This window comes from Juglans microcarpa x Juglans regia, chromosome 2D (genome assembly GCF_004785595.1).
Source record: "Juglans microcarpa x Juglans regia isolate MS1-56 chromosome 2D, Jm3101_v1.0, whole genome shotgun sequence".
In the NCBI taxonomy this organism is placed as follows: domain Eukaryota; kingdom Viridiplantae; phylum Streptophyta; class Magnoliopsida; order Fagales; family Juglandaceae; genus Juglans; species Juglans microcarpa x Juglans regia.
This window is the reverse complement of record NC_054596.1, coordinates 23,453,935-23,475,233: the sequence shown is the minus strand read 5'-3', so window position 1 is coordinate 23,475,233 and position 21,299 is coordinate 23,453,935. Positions and strand designations below refer to the sequence as shown.

The 21,299-nt window shown below is 36.5% G+C and overlaps 1 protein-coding gene and 1 long non-coding RNA gene across 3 annotated transcripts; both read right to left on the bottom strand.

Annotated features, from left to right (window-relative positions):
* LOC121249162 lies at positions 1-13,409 on the bottom strand. Of its 2 annotated transcripts, none has more exons than XM_041147862.1 (2): positions 12,566-13,409; positions 1-415 (listed from the first exon to the last, which is right to left on the bottom strand). In XM_041147862.1, coding segments are annotated over exons 1-2 (648 nt in total). In that variant the 5' UTR covers positions 13,213-13,409; the 3' UTR covers positions 1-414. The 2 variants fall into 2 exon arrangements, with proteins under 2 accessions (XP_041003796.1, XP_041003797.1); XM_041147863.1 differs by having other exon boundaries at positions 1-381; positions 12,566-13,352.
* LOC121249164 lies at positions 5,257-10,715 on the bottom strand. Its single transcript, XR_005937602.1, has 2 exons — positions 9,096-10,715; positions 5,257-8,979 (listed from the first exon to the last, which is right to left on the bottom strand). It is a non-coding gene; the product is annotated as an uncharacterized LOC121249164 (long non-coding RNA).
* Positions 13,410-21,299: the final 7,890 nt, after the last annotated feature.

Genomic DNA, 21,299 nt, shown 5'->3' with positions numbered 1-21,299 from the left:
GATAGGAAGGTACATGCAGTACTATGCATCGGTATTAAAATGAGATTATAGATACTTTTAGACAAATTCAAGAAACAAAAAACTAATAACCGAAAAAGAATACACGTTGATTATACATTACATTGGCACCCGTATAAAAGAGCCAACGACCAAGCATTAAATGGACTTGAATCCTTAGGTCTGTCTTTTTTAATACAACACTTCAAAATGAGATACAAATCCTGTCGTCTCGGGTTGAAAAGGTGCACCTGGTTGAGTTCTATCCTCGTGAATTGAAGTAGTCGTGTTTCTTCTGACAAATAATATGCCAATTTCAGAGAGAGAGAGAGAGAGAGACAAGTGACTATTCACTCCATTTGCGGTAGAAAGTGCATTCCATCTTTGTCCGCAAGAAAGAAGTCAATCCATCAACAATCTGTATATTTGCAGAGCGATAAATATATCATTTCGAAAATGGAGCTTCTAATCTAACAGAATATTCTCAGACACAAACATGAGGCAATCATATCTATAAACACATGCATAGATGCACACGTGTGCACACACATACACGAGACATGATGTAATGAGTGGAGGAAACCCTAAGCCACATTTGAGCTTAAACTCTTGAAGGACTAGTCAAAATTATAATTAGAGCTTTTAGAAATGATTACAAAACCCAGCGCTTTGGAAGCAATGCAAGTAATTTATGTGGGACTTAGCACTTGATACACTTTTATCATACTCATTACCCTATAATCTATATGATGGATTACTCAACAAATGTGGGACTAGACGCTCAATACACTTTTATCATACTCGTTCCCCCTCATAGATCATCCCTCCAATGTGGGAATTAATTAGTGGGATGTGGCAATTTTCCCCACTCAAATCCTTGATTGCATCATGTGCCCAGCACCACATGGTATTACTAACCTAACTCCAATACAATTTGTAATGACCCAAGAAAACCCAAGTCACATCTAAGCTTATACTTTCTTTTAATAAGTAAAAGATTATATTAGTTCTAGTAGAAGAATAGGGATGGCCAAAGTGGAAGAAATAAATATAAGGAAATCGTGGAAATCAAGCCCATTGAAGTCAGTAGCTTTTGCCTATTGAAATAGCGTACTAGAAAAAAAGTGATGTAATCTTCTTGCTCAGCATTCCCTATGTTCGAAGTTCTAGTCATTTCTTTCCTTCCAAATACACTGTAGAAGACAAATACAAACCATCTTTCAGACTGTTGCAATTGGTGAAATACTCGCGAAGGCTTCTCCAGCGAGCCAGAAGCTCAACCACTCTCACAGGCATAACCCAAGCTAGTACAATTCTGCCAAAGAAATCATCACATAGTGCTCTGGCAACCTCACAATGGAGTAGCAGGTTATTTATTGTTTTTTCTTGCACATCTAGGACCAGTTAATAACAATTATCGGGCATTTCTTTAACTACCGTTAAGCATCTTCTCCAAAAAAGCTGTGCATACAAAGAAGGTAGCCTTTAAAGGCACATTCATCCTCCAGAAGCTCTTCCAAGGAAAAGGATATGATCCTGATTTAGGAGAATCTTATAGAAAGGTCTAACAGAAAATCTCCCTTTCCTAGAGGAGCCCACCAAATCTTATCAACCATCTGATTTCTTATTGCTGTGGCATACAATAAGCTAAAGAAATATAAAAAAGCTACCAACTTCACCTTCATCGGCCGCCTTGATGAAATTAACATTCCATTTGGGTGAACCACACAGAGATCCGCCAACTCTGCCACAGATGCCTCCTGGTTTTGAGCAATTCTATTAAAAAAACTGGGAATATCTCCTTAAAAAGCCTTAATTCTACACCAAATATAATGCTAGAAATTTGGTCTTGAAAACCGTCCCCCACTATGAGTCTAATGTGATGAGAAAAAGAAACCCCCCCCTCCTTCCAATGTTCTTACATAATCCTACCCATAAGCCTTTTGTACCTCCACATAGCACGATTAGATACTCTTAAATTACGGATCAATATACCACCACCAGAGATCGGAGAACATACTTTGTCCCCCTTGACTAAGTGAATTTTAAACTCTTCATCTAATCCACTCTAAAGGAATTTGCATTGGAGCTTCTCAATGCAATTAGATACTCTTAATTAATGCGGTCATTCATCCTTTCGACAAGACAGCCTCTTCCAACTTGCCAGCCTATGCTCAGTCTTCTCAATCACTTCATCCCATATAGACTTGGATAAATTCACCTTTAAGCCAGAAACAACTTCAAAACATAGGAGAAGCACTTTTTGTGAGCGAATTTGGCTTTGCAAAAAGTAATGTATCGTCAACAAATAATAAATGAGAAATGTTGAGGGTTCCCAGATTGGTATCTCCTACCAAGAATCCCGACATAGAACCACCTTCAGCTATTGCTAACACCATTCTACTAAAAGATTCCATTACAATAACATATAATAAAGGAGACAAAGGGACACCCTTCCTCAATCCAAGTGAGCTATTGAAGAAGCCAATTGGGGTTCTGTTCACCAAAGCATGGAACCGAACTATGGAAATGCAAAACATAATTCATGAATATCATCGTTCCCCAAATCCACACCTTCAAAGCAAGTAATGCAGGAATACCAAGTTGACATGATTATAAGTCTTTTCCATGTCCAGCTTGCACAAAATACTTGGTTCACTGGATTTTATTCTATTGTTCAAACATTCATTAACAATGAGAACATGATCCAAAATTTTTCCTCTAAGCTTATTCTTCTGTAACATACAGGTCCTAAATTAGGGCTTAGAATTATTACTTTTATAATCATCATTATTTTTATTACTATTATTATTGTTGTTGTTGTTATTATTAGTATTTTTATTATTTTTAAGATATGTTTTGAGATACTAATTTGATTTGAATAGGATACCTCCACTCGATAGACTGTACGCCCCTTTTATCTCTCTGTCTGATTTGCTAATTTGAATAGTTTCGTAATTGGAAATCCTCTCTTTTTCCTAAGGCTTTTTCCTCCATCAAACCAGTAGCTCCCTTGTGGCCAAAACCTTCCCATTAGCCACTGCCCATACTCACGGCCAAATCCATTCTCACAGCAAGCCCCACATCTAAAACAGAAGCCACCGTAGAACTCTCTCTCCATACCAAACCGCCACCTCACCGGGAACTACCACAGAAGGCGCCGCCGGTAAGTCTTCCCTTCACTCATGATGTGCATCGACCCCTTAAACCCCCTGTTGTTCTCTCTCTCCACTGTAAATAATAAAAAGGCCCTGTGTTTTGTACCGCCACTGTCGATCACAAAGGACATCGGAGCACCACCCACGCTGCCCAGAAACTGCCGGATAGCCAAACTCCATTGAATCCCCACAATTCCGGTAAGCCCACTACCCTCCTCTCTCTCTATTGCTTTCAGCTAACAGTTTCTCTCTCTCTCTCTCGATGTCGCACCATCATGTTCAAAGGGACCCTCCAGTTGCACCACCGTGACGCTTGGCCAACCACCCAGGCCCACTGTTGCAGTGGTTCTTCTCTCTCTCTCAATGAGCATCGCACAACCCTCCCCTCCCATAAGAGCATTAGTAGTGGCCTAACCAAAGTTTGGCCAAAATTTTTCTCGGAAATTCACTTTTATAAATTTAGCTAACCACTTTTCAACAACACCAAATAACAAACTTTTCAAATTTATCACTATTCTATTAAAATATTGATTTTGACATTTTCATTTATTTTAAAAGCACAACTACAGAGAAAGTCTCAATTGTAAAAATTATACAAAAAGATGAGAAAGAACTATGAGCACAAATAGAGTCTGAGATATAGATATTCAACCAAAAATACTGATGCTTTTCTTTTTGGCCGAATATGATTCTTTCCTAAGCCCACAAAAATCACGTTGTACTTTTCTTTAATAATCTTCTCATGTTTATTCACCAAAAAAAATAGTGTTTTTTGTTTTCAGTATGAGTTAATTTTTTAAAGTAACTCACCAACGACAGCAAATTTTAACTCAATCCTCGTTTTTCAAAATTTTCTCAGCCACCAAATATAGTATAAAGAGGAACAAAAAGCCAAGGAAAGAGATTAAGTTGATTCCACTACTAGTGCTCTAAGCATGTTTCTCTTTTTATTTGTTTTGTTTCAGCCTTTCCCGAAAAGCCCATGCATTAGTACTGTAATTACATTTATGCCCTTTAAACCCTTGTTGTTTAACCTCCCGTAAACACATTGAAGAATCTTTTGTTAAATTACATCTCTGCCCTTAAGTGTCTATGTCAGATTTGTGTCTTAACTTGTTCTGTACGTGGGCTGACTTCATGTGGAGCTTAATGTTTAAATTGGCTTGTTGTATTTTACAGAATATATTCAAGGGATTTAAAGTATATTTTAAAGTATGAGTCCATTTTTTAGTTAATGTTTTCACTGTCTATTTAATTGGATTTTCTAATAAAATTATCATGTTATATTTTAAATAGAAAATCAAGGAATATGTTATGGGTTTTAAATAATATTACTGTTCAGTAATCCTAGCATAACTGAATAATTACCGAGAAGAGGTCGACGAGTAGGTCGAACTACTATGAGACCGGGAAAGGTGGGCCCTTTGGATGCCCTGATCCGGGAACAAGAGAAGTCTTTCTTTTCCATTGTTTAGATCGTGCGAGAATCTCTCGGGCTCTAAGCCCGGAGTAGCACCCTATCGATCGATGACCTCAATACGGGAAGCCCGAACCCCCACCTTTAATAAACTATCTGTATGGTATGATTCAAAGTAATTAGAATGCTATGACATGTTTTTCTAGGAAAGTTTAGTAACGTCTAATGTCTCGTATAGGTCACGAGCTACGACGTGAGATTGTGAAAGCAGTGCTAAGAGGTAAGTAGTATGATCATACCTTTATGTGTGCTGTAATTGTTAAGTTTTTGCATGAAAAATGTGATGTTTACCTATGCTACGCTACGAGCTAATTCAAGATTAGCCCTTTTTCACGAACCTGTATGAATTTTGATGATATGCTTGTAAATGAGCCTATGTATGCCATGCAGATATGGATTGTTGTTAGATAGATTGTTGTTAGATAGATAAGATGTTATGAAAATCACATGTATGCCATGCAATGTTCATGTAATTTAGATCATGTTATGCCATGCCTATGTTATGTTATGTTGAGTAAGGCTCATGTTAATATGCCATGTTCAATGTTATGCCATGCACAAGAGTATGTCATGCCATGTAATTTCATGAAGTCAAACATGTTCACATGCATTATGAAAGTTTTCTTTTTATAAGTAATAAGTAGTTGTATTGATAAAAATAGGCATAGCCCAAGTACACAGGAGGTATACATATGAGTACACCAAATTAAGAACTAGAAACTGTTACAAGAAAGTTATGGAAGCAAAGACCATTTAACTCCAGAGCAATGATCCAGATAAATAAAGTCTTCCAAAAAAGTCTCCTAAAATCCTCCGAGGAAAGTTCATGATCCTCAAAAAGTCTTTCATTTCGTTCTCTCCAAATACACCAGAAAATACAAATAGGAACCATCTTCCATACTGCTGCAATCTGTGCTGTCCCTGCGATCCCTCTCCAGCTAGCTAGTAATTCCACCACCCTTCCTGGCATTACCCAAGCTAGTCCCATACTGCTGAAGAAATAATTCCATGTCCCTTGCAAAATTACAGTGTAGTAGTAATGGTCTACCGATTCCCCACTATTTCTGCACATACAACACTAGTCCATAATAATAATTCCCCTCCTTAGATTATCAATGGTTAGGAACTTCCCTAGAGCTGCTGTCCAAACAAAGAACGCAGCCTTGGGAGGTGCTTTACTCCTCCATGTGTTCTTACACAGGAAATTGGGCCTAGTTTGAGCAGAAAGTATATCATAAAACAAGCGAACCGAGAATTTCCTTTTCTTAGAAAGTCTCCATTCCATTGTGTCTTCAGCTGGAACCCCAACAATGATGTTGTACAACAAGTTGAAGAACTCCTCCAGCACACTCACTTCCCAATCTTGTACCTCCCTAGTGAGGTTGATATTCCACACCTGTTAACCTTGACTAATTGCCCTCACATCAGCCACCATAACTTCCTTATCTCATGCAATTCTGAAAATATTAGGATAAGCATCCTTAAGAGCCAAATCTCCCACCCACACATCCTCCCAAAAGCTAATTTTGTTGCCATCCCCCAAACACAGCCAAGTGTTACTCAAGTAATCCCCCCACCCTTGCCTTATAAACTTCCACAACCCTACTCTTGCATTATGAAAGTTAATAAGAAAACACATGATTGACAAACAAGCTTTAAGATTGGCCTTAAGTTATGGGTGGATGTGCAAGCCATGAACTTTAGCATGGTCCAACACATGAAAGATATGATGTTTTGAGGTGACACGGACCCAAGTGTGTTCCACCACAAGTTATGTTATGCGGTGTCATGGACTCAAGCGTGGTTCACCATATGTTAAATGATAACACGGACTGAAGCGTGTTTCACTACATGTTATGATAAGTTATACGGTGCCACAGACCCAACCGTGGTTTACCCTATGTTATGATATGTTATATACGGTCAACGACAATTGGACTAGTATGATGTGCTATTACTGAGTCTTCGACTCATTTGTTTGTTTCTCTGTTTTTATGTTTTAATGTCCCAGATGATGATTTCGTGTATACAGAGCAGGAGTGCCAGGAGTAGAATAGATTTCCAAAGACTTAGTGTATGATTTAGACATTTAAGCAGTGTTGGTATCACATAGAACTAGCTTATGTCATTTCTTTTATTTCTCAGCTTTTAAGTTATGAAAGATTGTTATACTATGAGTTTTATGATCCAATAGATGAGGTGTTTTATGAGACTGAATCTCTTTACCGGCCGTTATGTTATGAATATCCGTAACATTCATGACCTACGGGAAGGGGTGTTACAACTTCATATAGACTATTCAAAGTTATAATTAAAGCTCTTCAAATCATCAATAAACTCAATTACACCTAATATGGAGCAATGTAGGATTTAACACTCAATATAGTTTTATCATACTCATTCTCCTCTATCATAAATTATCCACAGAGTGTGAAACATAGTGGGGGCATTATACATGAATTACCTGGTATTCATGAAAAGAAAATAGTGAAAAGAAGAATTATGTTAGATGAGTGGAGTATTACTGCTCTACCTCGCATATATAAGACATCTTTTCATAAATTTTATTGGATAATATTATGGCGTCCCGTTCCTCGGTAAAGGACCTAGTGAGGATCCGCAGTGCCAAGGGTGCCAACAGATTTGCAACACCCAAGATTCAAATCGGGTTAAGCATGCAATGTTCACTAGGAAGTGCACATGTAAAGAAATAGATATCTAGTTTGCAGCAGAAAAGTAAAGGCTTAGTATGAAGGCTAAACATTATAGTACCAGAAGTCTAAACCATATATATATATATATATATATTCTCACAATACACTTAGGCCACTTTATTCCACAGATAATTATATACATGCCCATTTGTCTAGTCCATACACCCAAGATGAGGCAAACTGAACACATATGGTGTCTAACTAACAAATATGTACAACTCCCAAAAAGTAAACAAGTTCTACAACGAAGAAAAACCTCCGTGCCTAATGCTCGAGCGAGGTTGGTTCTTCCTTGGGTATCACTCCTGGATCTATTTATGCATAAAAGTCTATGATTCCGACATTGAAACCATACGTAATTTAGGCAGCTATGACAGAAATGCTAATGAGAGACAATGCTAGTAAAGATGCAATGTACAGTTTCATGTAACGAAATGGATGAACACATATATTAGTGTGTGACGAGGAATCACCCTCTCAAGCAAAAGCACATGTATTCATAAACATTGCGAGGAATCACCATCTCAGTAAAACACAATTATATAAGCATGGCAAGGAATCCCCTCTGAGGAGTTACCCTTTGTGCAAACCTCATTATGTATTAGTATTACCGAGGTGAGGAATCACCCTCTTCACAAGCACGTAAAACTCATCATATTACATAGATGCTCATCATACAAACATCCGTTGACTGAAAGGCCAACAGGGAAGTCGCTCCACCATTCGAAATCGGAGAATCACTCCCATCCGACCAATGTGCAAGCCGACTCGCTTGTTCCAAACAGGTCAATACTCACATAGAGATATACATGTTGCACTGGGGAATGTCTACCTAGCCAACCAACTCGAAGACACCACATGTGATATGCCTGGGGTATTCTCCTTCCAGTCTATCAGGTAAGGCCAACACAATACCGTCCCACCCCAATCATCATAGGGGATTCTCCTTCCCATATGGAACTCATGGCAACGCACCGCAGGAATGGTCCAGGTAATCCTTCTTCCCGTCCATGATGATCGACACACTATTAAGGTTACTTACACAAAGATGTCACCGAAAACAACCGCATTCAAGATCTCAGAAAACATGAAGTAAAAATTAATAAATATAATGGCGAAAACATTAATTAATTCATGATAAAAAAGTGTGAGGTTATAGAGTATGCATATGCCAAATTCCATAACATTATCACAACATTTATCTCACATTCCCCAGCACTATCTTAGAAGCTAACCTACTTCACAATAGTAAAATCACTACGGTGGCACTATCCTGCTCTTCCACTTCCGTCGTACTCTTGAAGTCACTTGCTTTCTTTGAAGATTTCGACTTCAAAGAATATCCAACCCTTAGTATCTCAAAAGTGAGATTTTAGCTTTTACATTAAGCCATTTATTTTTAATAAGTAACCTTAAGCAGTTTATAGAATGGAAATATCAGGTGTCCTTCTAACTCCAGACGTGCTTGAATAGGAGCCCTTTGGTCTCGATCATACCATTGCAAGATGACAAAGATAGACTGTCAGGACAAGGCTCGCACGTCCTTACGGCCTGCCTTAGGTCCTATTCGCAATCTCTCCTTGAATGAGTCTCCCACATGATGTTGAACCATACTGTGTTAAGATGATATGACCTGCCAAGTCATAATCTTTTCTACAAACCCACTCCGGATGTGACTCCTATCCGCAATCTCTCCTTGAATGAGTCTCCCACATGATGTTGAACCATACTGTGTTAAGATGATATGACTTGCCGAGTCATAATCTTTTCTACAGACCCACTCCGGATGTGACTCTTTAGATGGAGTGTAGGCTTCTGCGTACGACACTGCCACCTTCTAAGCATTTCTGTGCTATTCCGAAAAGCTCCCATATCTACTCCAATCTTTCCTTGACCATTGCTTGCCTTGGGCAGATAACTCTCTTTCGCCCGTGCTACCAGCCTCTTCAACTCCTCGCTTTCGCCTGGGTACTTGCTTGCTCGACACGGGGTAAAAATCCTTGTTACACCTATGCTAAGGTGTGTTTGACAGGCTTTCTAGATGGTGTCACTCGCCCTTCTGTTGGACTAACTACACTCTTCAGACCACTGCTGCCTCGTTTTCCACCAAATTGAGGGAAAATCATCTTTGCCTTCCACTGGACAAGGAAAGGCTCTCTTCTTCGCCTTTCTTTCGCTACTGGAAGGTGGTTTGTCCTCTTTCACTAGCATAGTCCTCACAAATACACCAAATGATTACGTGACATATGATTTGTGTTCTTCACCAGCATTTCAAAATATAAATTACAAAATGCAAATGCGAGAGGAACTGCATATAGAGTGTGCCTTAGGGCTAAACTCTTCCATCACATACAGACCTGTTATCTCATCATTCATGTTAAGAGTAAATACTTTGTCAAATAAAAGCCTACAAGTACTCTTTCTAACGTCTACAGCTTGGAAATTGTAAGACTATATATAATCATACAATCACAAAGGTATGACAAAACTAGCTTTCCTAAAAAACAACCTAAAGATCTGTCATCAATATTATCATATAGAATGGATAAATCAATTGTCAAAATCTACTTCATAATATTGCTGCCCAACAATTTCATACTCATTCCATAATGGCTTTATAGCCAAGAAAGAAAATATAAAATAATTGAATTTGTGGCAGCTCAGTTGGGTTCTACATTGAGTTTAGCATGCCAAAGTTTTATGTCTGCATAACCTAAAATCCCAAAAACATAGATTCCTGGAACCATATATGTGAAAACCCAAGTTGGGTCGTCATCGATGACGCCCCAATAGATCCATAAGTTATAGATTATACTCAATCACACCTTATATTTCAGCTACGATTTTGAGTTTAGCATATGGGGTAGCCAAAAGACAACATTCTTTGTGAGAGTTAAAGAGAGAACATGTTCAAACAACAATCTGTTGCAGCGGAAACTTTTATATGGATTACACGTAAAGTAAAAGAAATAAACGCATCACTAAGAATCAAAAGGTGGCACAGCTTAGAGACACATGAAGCATTAGATGGTTGATCAATGCATAAAAGAGACCGCCAAAGACACCAGTTTAGTGAGATAATTCAATCCAATATTGAAGTGGCAAAAGATGAAGGTCAAAATATAAGGTGAAGCAAATTTTATTAGATGATATGGAGTTCCATTCAGCTACATAACAGAATAAGCATCTGGGAAAATTAACCTCAAGGAATGGGATCCAACACTTCACTAATTTAGCTTACCTAAAACAAGGATGTCATTAAGCATATTTATATTCTGAGACAATACGCTAAAAATTGCATCTCCATCAATATGCCAAAATATGAACTTTCCAGCCAAACAATTTATATGCAACAAAGAAGCCTACGAAATATATATATATATATATAGAGAGAGAGAGAGAGAGAGAGAGAGAGAGAGACTTCTACTAGAGCTCAGCTTTAACAAGCATGTGGCTGCAATGGGACGAAAGATGAGTCAAAGAGAGGAAATGGAAGCGAAGGCAAGAACACAAGGTCATAGATTCTTCAGGAGGCTATTGTGAAGTGACAGCCACTTCTACATTTTCCTAATTTGGTAACCTCAAATGATTCACATAAGCAATTTTATTTTTTAAATCTGAAATTGGGTTAAAATTCCCAAAAAAAAAAAAAAAAAAAAAAAAGTTGGTTAAATAAAAGTTCACCAAATTTAAATAGTTGATAGGCACAAAACAAGAACTCTAACACCAAATCACCACAAAAAACCTTGAGTGGCCAAACAAAAAGTACGATGCACCAAGTTAATCACACCCATTTAACTCTTCTTGCACTTCTTTTTTCGTCAATCAAAACCACCGACCCCATCATCCCTAGAGCAAGGAACACTTTTCCTTATTTCTCTAAAATGCTGTTGACTCGTTCCTCCTCTCCATTCTCATTATGTCTTTGATCCCACCATTGTTCTCAAACTTTTTCCTTCGATACCTTGGCCAAACAACGTTCACAGCATGAAAAAAAGGTCTTTGGTCCTAATAAAGTTCCTCAATATCTATCCTCGTCCCAACTCAAAACCTCTCTATCACATTAACTTCCAGCATTTTCATTAAGAAAACCTCATATAACATGAAATACTGCAAGTCATGCAATTTGAGAACATTGGCAAACTTTTAATAAGATTGTAACCTAATACCCACACTAATTGAGTGACCCATAAATAAAACCATTGGATCATCAAAGAGTTCTCCTTTACATTCATGCTATCATATAATCAAATTATCTAGGTTATCTATCATATTTTCTTTTTGACCGGTATTTTCCTCACATTACAATTCCTTCTCATATCATTTAGACCATAGGAACCTATCTGTCACTTCCCTCATATTTTTTATGTTTCATATTTTACGACATGCTTACGTGTACACGACGTATAATGAAGATGCAGGAGTTGCCAAAATGGAGACTACAGCCAACTCACTTTTGCCACTAAACCACAAAGATTGCAAAAACATGCACAATCTAAGTGTTTTGTCAATAATTTTGTGAATGACATATAACAATATAAATAGAGAATGTTCACTGGACTGTCATTTATTGTTCAACCAAGTAGTAATACCACACCATAACCCAATATCATAGTGAAATTAAGCAATTGGATGAGGCTGCAACTCATTTTAGTTCAGTCTTAATCCATTTTAATTTTGGATCGGCTCCTTAAATCTTGTGAATTAATCAATTTTGGCCACATGTATTCCTTTTCAGGGTGGCCACTAGAATAAGGTCCTTGATAATATCAATAAAGATTTTGAAACATAAATGGCTTTCCAGTCTCCTAACCTCCTTCCCATCTATTGAAATTGCTCAACCATTGCCTAGCATACGTCATTTCAACAATATTCTATTTCAGGACCGATTGAAATGTTCTCGTTCCAAGCCCTATTTGCGTTGTTAAAAAAAACGATTCCAAGCTCCAAAATGGGCATAAAATCCTCCTTTGAAATCAAGTATATATTAACAATAATATACACCAAAGGACCAAAACGAAAATTTCCTTTTTTTGATCAAACAAAAATGTAAATGTCAACCAAGCTAGAAAAGCAATCGATGCAAAGGTAACCAAAAATAAATAAAACCATTTCAAGGAGAAAAAACTCAAGAATAATAAGGAGAATACATATCGACAAATCAATAACTATAAGATCAAACTTCGATGAAAAGGAATGTAAACGGGAAAAGACAGTACCATCCACTCGAACTCGGGCGATACCCACTCGACCTAGGTTGGCTTACCATCCCTAGATCCGAGTCACCACCTCCCGTCATCCTCTCATAGCCACCACCCGACGTGGGTCGTTGATCCTCCACGTACTGACCTGGAGACCGGAAATTGTTACGACTCAATTCCCTACGCTTTCCCAACTCTAGCCCAGGCCGCTCCTCCCTCCCTTCAAACCCGGGCCTGAGATGCGGTGGAACAAACTTTTCTGGTTTCGACGACGTCACCGGAATAGCCACATCTTTCTCCTTTTCCAAACTAGGAACGGGTGAAAAAATGGGAGAACCGGTGCCAGTACGATTCAAAGGACGAAGAGAAATGTGGTCCGAGTCGGGTTGGGATCTGGCCTGATCTGGAAATGATTGGGATGGTTGGAGTTGTGAAGACAGAGGCTTAGGCGGTGGTGTGGTGATGGGTTTGGGTGTTGGTCGAGTCAGGACCAACATACGGCCATGAGCTTTGGGGGAAGAGATTGAGGAGTAAGAGTGTGAAGAAGAAGAAGGGTTTTTGGTTGGTTTGCTGGTGTTGTTGCTGCTGGGGCTAGGATTGGCGAAGAGGCTTTTATCGTAGATGTGGTTGAAGTTGATGGTGGTGTACTTATTGGTTTTTGCCATCCACCACCTTCCACTGCAACTTTTTTGGCCTTTGTTTTTTGGTATTCGTTGAGAAGAGAGGGACTGAGAGAGAGAGAGAGATCTGGAGGAGTTGCAATGGAAGAGGGGCCGACTGCTGAGGACTAATGTTTCCGATGCCGTCTGGCTTTTCTCCTATTCTTGTCTGATCGATCGTTATTGGTGTAACGTTAATCCCCGTTTAGATAATAAAATCTCATGTTATTTTATTATTATATAATATTTTAAAATTTTTATATAAAATATAATAAAATATTTAATTTTTTTTAATCTTAAAATAATAATAATATTAAAAAAATATTTTAATAATATTTTATTTAATTTTTAATTTTTCTCATAATTCATTTAACTTCATCCCAATTAATCATTCAAACGGCAACAAAAAAGACACAGTCGGTGGCCTAAAAAGATAGAGTCGGTGGTTAAGATCAATCATCGCACTCTTAACTTTTATTAAAATTGAATCCGTTCAATTAGAAATACGTGTTGCAAAATATAAGGGACACATGTTATCTTTTGGCCTATTTTAATTACACAAAATTATAGTCTATTTCATCTCATATTATCATTATAATTTTTTTAAAATTTTACACAAAAATAATAAATAATTTAATTTTTTTAAATTTTAAAATAAAATAATATTAAAAATAATATTTTAAAAATATTTTATTCAACTTTCATCTCATCTCATCATATATATAATGAAATCTTAAAGATAAATTCACTTACTTGCTTTAAAACTAAAAAATAAAAATAAAAATATTAAGTTTACTTAAAGATTTTACAAAGTTTCGTAAACTAATAAAACTAGATATGACACCTTAAATTCATTGTAATTTTATAATATTCATATTAAATCATATAACTTCTAATTTTGTCAGATCTATTTGTAAACTAAACATATTTTCAAAAAAAAAAAAAAAACTGTAATACCGTCATAGTCTACATCATCCCATCTCTATTGGTATGTTTACATCGTCCCTTGCCTAGAACATTACAACGTTTTTCCTTTATTTTATTTCTATTCTTTGTTTTAATTCAAATAAGAATTATAAGTGATGAACTTGATAGTTGGCATCGGAGCATTGATTTGGGGGAAAGGGCACATGGAACAAGGTTTTAGGAATTGGAGAAGATGATAAGTCTGTATGTGGCAACATTAAGATTTGCAAAATAAGCAAGCAAACTTGCAAGATAAGAGAGCAAAGGATCAGCAAAAGATTATGGGGGAATTGTCATGGAAGGTTGATATGATTCTTGAGAATTTCGAGCGTAATCGATTACTTCAATAAAAATAAGTGCAGACCGGGGCCATTGATGAGGATGTAGTGAGGAGACCAATCAGAAGTTAGGGATGGAGTCATCCCATTAAATTGGATTTTTCAAAATTTGATGGGGAGTATCCAATAGTGTGAATATGAGAAGGATCTTGTATCTTCTATTTACATGGATGAGGATGCCTTAATTTAGCCACAAAATCACGAGGAAGGGGGTTATTTTACCAAGTTGGGAATCATTTGTTCATGCATTACAATTAAGATTTTGAAACTCAACATATGATGACCCGATGGAGGCCATTTCTCGTTTGAGACAGACTTCAACAATATTTTAGCGTTTGAAGCTCAACATATGATGACCCGATTTAAGGGTTGTCTTAGCAATATAAATTGAATTGTTTTTTTAATAGATTGAAGAATGAAATTAGATTACCAGTTAGAATTCTCAATCCAAGTAATCTAAATTTAGCATTTGGTCCTGCTAAAATTCAAGAAGAGTATGTGAACAATTCAAATACAAGTTTTAGAGCACCTGATTTCTCCATTGCATGTGGCCCTTCATCCAGTTTTGGTGGTAATTCACTTTCACAGTACACATGAGAGAATAAAGGAGTGAATCCATAGGTTGGGAACAATCCTAAGTTTGTACTTCCAATCAAAAAGGTTAATTTTTTCAATATAAAGGATAGGAGAAAGAAGGGTTGTATTATTTCTATGATGAGAAATGGAATCTTGGCCATAGGTGAGAGAAAGCTAGGCTTGTTTTTAGGGAAGGAATGGACTTTTGTTTGGAGAAGTGTGGTGAGTTAGAAAGTTTGAGTTAAAGATGGAATCCTTGCATCAAATTGAGGTAAAGGGAAGCCAATGATGAAAAGATCAAAATGCTAGAAAGTCTACAAGGGTGGATTTTTATGTGAACGGCATCAATTTTATGAGATTTCTAGTAGAAATTGATTAACAAACTGATGGGGTATGACTTCACTGTGTAATATAAAAATGGCAATGAGAATAAAGTAGATTATACATTGTCTACAAAATTAGATGTTATTGATGTTTCTTTAGCCCCTATCACTTCATTAGATCGAGTATGACTTATAGATTTTAAATATTCTTATGCATTTGATGTTGAGACACAGTGTTTATGCAAAAGATTACAACAACATGGTCAGCTAGAGGGCAAGAGTTTTCAATTGTTGAATGGCTTGTTGTTTGTTGTAAAACATAGAGAGAACACAAACAAGAGGGAAAAACTATTTATTCAAACTTGGGGTTATTCATTATTATTCCACTATATATACTAAACATACAATTGACTATTATACCGCCATGAGTTATACTTATTACAATAATGTCCTCTAACAATCCCCCTAAAGTTGGGGCATACATATATCATATAAACACAACTTGGAACAAATACACTTTAACCTCCTATAACACAAGGACTAAACACATCTACAAACTAATTAGCAAACTTCATAAAAAGTGTAAAAATGTCACCACTCAATATCATATCTCAAATGAAGTGACAATAAATCTCTATATGTTTAGTCCTCTCATGATATATAGGATTAGAGCCAATATGTAGTGCAGCTTACAAAATAACTGAAGAAGAACAAGAGTTGGAAATTCAATCTCTTGAAAGAAGTGTTATAACCATGTCAACTCTCTAAGAAGTATGAGCCATTACCTTGTATTCAGCTTCTCCACTAGAATGAATTACTACTATTTATTTCTTACTCTTCCACGAAACCAAGTTACCTTCCACAAAGATACAATATCCAATAGTATATATTCTAGATGAAAGAGACCCTACCCAATCAACATCTAAAAGAGCTTTAACTCTAAGGTGTCCATTCAATAATCCAAATCCAGGAGCTCGCTTAAGATAACGAAGGATATAAATTACAACATTCCAATGTAAGACTTTATTGTATCTAGAAATTGACTCACTATACTCACTGCATAAGAGATGTCAGGTTTAGTGATAGTAAGATAATTCAATTTCCTAACAAGCCGTTGATACCTACCTGGATCTTCAAATAACTCCCCTTCATCCTTTCGTTTGTTTTAATAAATATATCAATCACTTTCTTTTTCTATTGATTCTTTCATTCCAAGACATAACTTGCATCCATGCATTTCAAATTTGCCTCAAGAGTTTACTATTCTGATCTATAGGAGTGTCAATAAGTTGTGCACCCAACAAGTTAGTTTTTTTCCAAAAGGTCAAATACATATTTTCTCTACGACATGTTAATATCCTTTTTACACCCACCTACTTCAATCTTAAGAAAATGCCTACACTTGCCCAAATCTTTTTGTCTAAAACTGATTATGCAAAAAATGTTTTAGCATACCAATCAACCACATATACAACCAACAAAATATGGCATATATCACTATATAGGTGAGATACCAAATAGTCATTTTTATATTTATGAAGATCAATGCCAATACAACATCAGAAAACCTTCCAAACCATGCTCAAGGGGATTGCTTCAAATCATATAGTGCATTTTTTAACTTGCATACAACACCTCGATACTTCCCCTGAGCAACAAACCTAGGTGGTTGCTCCATATAAACTTCTTCATACAAATCGTCATGTACAAATGTATTTTTAACATCCAACTAAAATAAAGGTCAGTCTAGATTAGCGACAAAAGAGATCAACACTTGAACAAAAGAGATTTTGACAACTAATGAGAAGGTCTTATCGTAATCAATGTCATAAATCTAAATGTAACCCTTAGAGACAAGTGTGCTTTTAGGTGTTCCATAGAACCATTAGGATGAAACTTGACTCTATACACTTATTTACAGCCAATAGGTTGTTTATCAGATGTAATGGAACAAAATCACATGTCCCATTACGATGAAGAGCGTCCATTTTATTCTTCATAGTTGTCCTCCATACTGGATCAAAGAAAGCATCCTGGACCGTTTTAGGAACAAAATACTTTGAAAGTCGAGAAGTAAAACCTGAGAATGAAGAAGATAAGGCATGATAAGTGACAAATTGAAACATTTGGTGTGGAGTAACACAAGAACGCAATAGGTTGAGAATTTGAAGTACTAGGTAACTCAAGATCTAAAGATGGAGACAAGGTTGATAGAAGCATGGGAGCTAGTGGCCGCGAGCAATGCGAATAAACCTATAAGGGAAAACCATTGAAGGTGCTCGAGAAGAATGGGTGAGGGTGGGCGAGGGTGAGGAAGGAAGGGTAAGAATACATAATGATAGAAAACCACAGTCACAAATCGAAGATGTATTCTAGAAATAGGGTATGGATTCAGAGAAATGTGACATCAACACTAGTGAAGTAGTGTCTAAAAATGGATATCCGATTTGAGTCTGGGAATAACCAACGAAAACACATTTGGTAGCACATGGATCAAGTTTATCAAAACTTAGGCCAAGGTTATGAATATAACAAACACGCCTAAGGATTTTTGGAGGAAAAGAAAATGAAAGAGATGTAGTGAACAAAATAGACAAAGGAAAGGCACCATCAATGATTGATGAAGGCATGCAGCTAATAAGGTGACAAGCAGCAAGGACGTCATCACTCCAGAAATGTTAAGAACATGCATATGAAGTAAAAATGCTCAGGTTACATGTAACAAATGACAATCTTTTCATTTAGCCACACTATTTTGTTGGGGGTATAAGAACAGGAGATTTAGGTTTGATAAATAGTTCCTTTAATACTTAGATAAGTATCAAAATAACTCGATTGATATTATTTAGTATTGTCAAAACAAAACTTGAATTTTTTGTCCAAATTTGTTTTTAATTTCTTTTTGAAAGATTTGGAATATGGAAAATAGTTTAGATTGTGCCTTCATAAGAACAACCATGTCATACGAGAATAATCATCCACAAATGTAACAATATACTGAAATTTGTGTGATTCAATATTGATTGGTCCTCATACACCATAGTGAATCAATTCAAAAGGACTCAAAGCTTTATTATCAACTCAAGGCATAAATGACACAAGATGGTATTTGCTAAGTTGACATACTTCACAAGGAAAAGAAGATATATTTCCAAGATTCCTAATCTGACATTTCAAAAGTGAAATCGAAGGGTGACGAATGTGACAATGGCATTCAAAAGTGGATGATGATGAGAATGTGAGGGCTTAAGTGGATGAATGCTTGAAATCAAGATAATATAGGTCACTAGCTTCATGCATTGTACCAACCTTTTTCCTCGTCTTGAGATCTTGCAAGATATATAAAGAGGAGTAAAAACTCATAGAACATTGAATATTTCAAGTGATCTTACTAATGGAAAATACACTAAAGAGAAATTTAGGAACATATAGAACAAATGACAAGGATATATAGTCAATGAACTTAGTGGATCCAGCGCTGTAACTTTAGCGAGAGAACCATTAGCAAAAGTAACACACTCTTTGAAGATTTCATAGTACGTACCTAATTATATAAGGTATAAGAAAAGCCAATCATATGTTCATTAGCTCCTGAATCGATGATGAATGGATCTTCAGTAGATGAGAGAAGACATGCAGATGTTGTATTGATCGCGCAAGAGTAGTTGTGAAAGATGAAGGAGCTTGTGTGCGAGACAAAAGCTGAGCATACTCATCTCTTTGTATGGTGATCACATTTGAATCTGGAGGTGGGTTAGAGCTAGCTAATGGTGAGTTAGTATGTTGACAAATGACCTGATTAGCAGACCCAAATAGTCTACCATGTAAATTCCAACAATAGTCTGATTGATTATAACGATCACAATGGGTGCACTTACGATATTCATAACCTTGAGTGAGACCACTCTTGGTGTCACATTCTCCACATGCATCTCTACCACCACGAGCTCCACGACCGACAGGAGAAACATTGTGACTCCCACAAGAGGTAACAAAAGCATATCTCTCACTAATCTAATTAGAGGAAAACTAAATTCCATGTCCAGACAACGTGACATGTTGAAGTCAAGATAACACATCAAGGAATGAAGGAAGCTGTAGACTAGCCGAGACTTGAAAACAAACATATATTTATATTCTGGCTCCAAGCCAACAAGGAACTGAACAACATTGAAGTCTTCGCGTTGTTGTTGTTTTATGTGTGAAACGTCAGATGCCAGAAGTAATAGGTTGATACATTTTGAGCTCTTCATATATACTCATCATCTGAGAATAATAATCTTCAAAACCCAAAGTACTTTGTTCCAACTTAAAGAATTGCTTGCAAGCTCATAAATGTGTTCAGGTGTTGGAAACATCAGGTGTTGATGTGGTTCATGTTCCCAACATCTGAACACATTTGCTTGAGATGCTCCCACACTTCTCGAGCAATGTCAAGACAAATCAAATTAGAAAAAATACTAGGCTCAATGCTAGACAACATCAAGGACAAGATTTGAGCATCTTCTTATTCCCATCGAGCAAATTTAGGACTAGTTTAGTCAAGTTTTGCATTAACCAAGTGGCTACAAAAACCCTTGCCCTTCAAAAACATTTCAACAGATTTTGAGCAAAGCACATAGTTCGTTCTATTCAATTTTACCGAGGTACACATTAAAACTGGTCAGTATTGGCTTCGAACCGGTCTTTATCATCTCAAACCAATCTGTATCAGTCAAAATCGACCTGTATTGGCCCAAATTGGTATGTATCGGATCAAAACTTGTATGAATCGACCGATATTGAAATAGAACAGGTACAAACCAGAGATGTACGGTACGGATGGCGATGTACCAAATCCTTCTTGAAACTCGAATTTAATTTGTCTTAAACGAGAATAAGTGTATTGTGGGTTATGTTATTCTCATTACCAAACAGGCGCTATTCAAGATAGGAGTAGATACTTAATTCAAGTTAAGGGCATCCTCACCCCAAAGTTGAATACCTAAGCTGTAACACCTAGATCTAGCACCAAACCCAGGCCAAGGCGCTTTGTTCTATAAATTTTTTCTAGACAAGTTGGTTTATTTTTTTGTAGAGGTTGAGTCGGGATGTTACAGTTGGTATCAAAGCCAGGTTTTAGATTTTACAGACTTTATGGATTAAGGTTTTGGGAATTTGAGGTTTTAGATTTGATTGACTTATTTTGTAGGCTGTAAGACATGACTTGGAGGTTTAGATTTTGAAGTTGACATAAGTTTGACTGAAAGTCAAGTTTAGAGGTTCGACAGACTATAACATATGAGATTTTGGATATCTGTGGGTTTAGGAAGTAATTTCATATTTGAGGTATAGAAATTTGAGGACTACGAGATGGTCATGGAGATATTTCAGGTTTGAGGTTCTATAGACTTTAGTATATGTGGTTTTGGGTTATTAGGGACTTTAGGAAATATTTTTCAGATTTGATGTTTATAATTTGGCGGAGTTTAAGAGATATTCTTGTTGATAATTAAGGTTTGAGATTCTACAGATTTTATAGATTGAGTTTTTAGAAATATGAAGTTAAGAAATGATGTATTTTTAAAAGTGATTTATTGATGAGACTTAAGGTTCTAGAATTATGCGGGCTCTAGGATATCATTTTTGATGATATGTAAAGTGTTTGCACTTGCAGACCAATGGAATACGTCCCATGAAATCTGAGATTTTAGATTTTGCATATTTTAGAAAAAGAAAATTCTATACACCACATCACTATCTCACTTTCATCCCACTATACATGATGTGGTACATTTATTACTATTGAATGATAATTTATTAAATGATTCTTTATCATCCAATGGTGATAAATATGTCACATCTTATATAATGAGATAAAAGTAAGATGGTGGTGTGGTGTATAGAATTA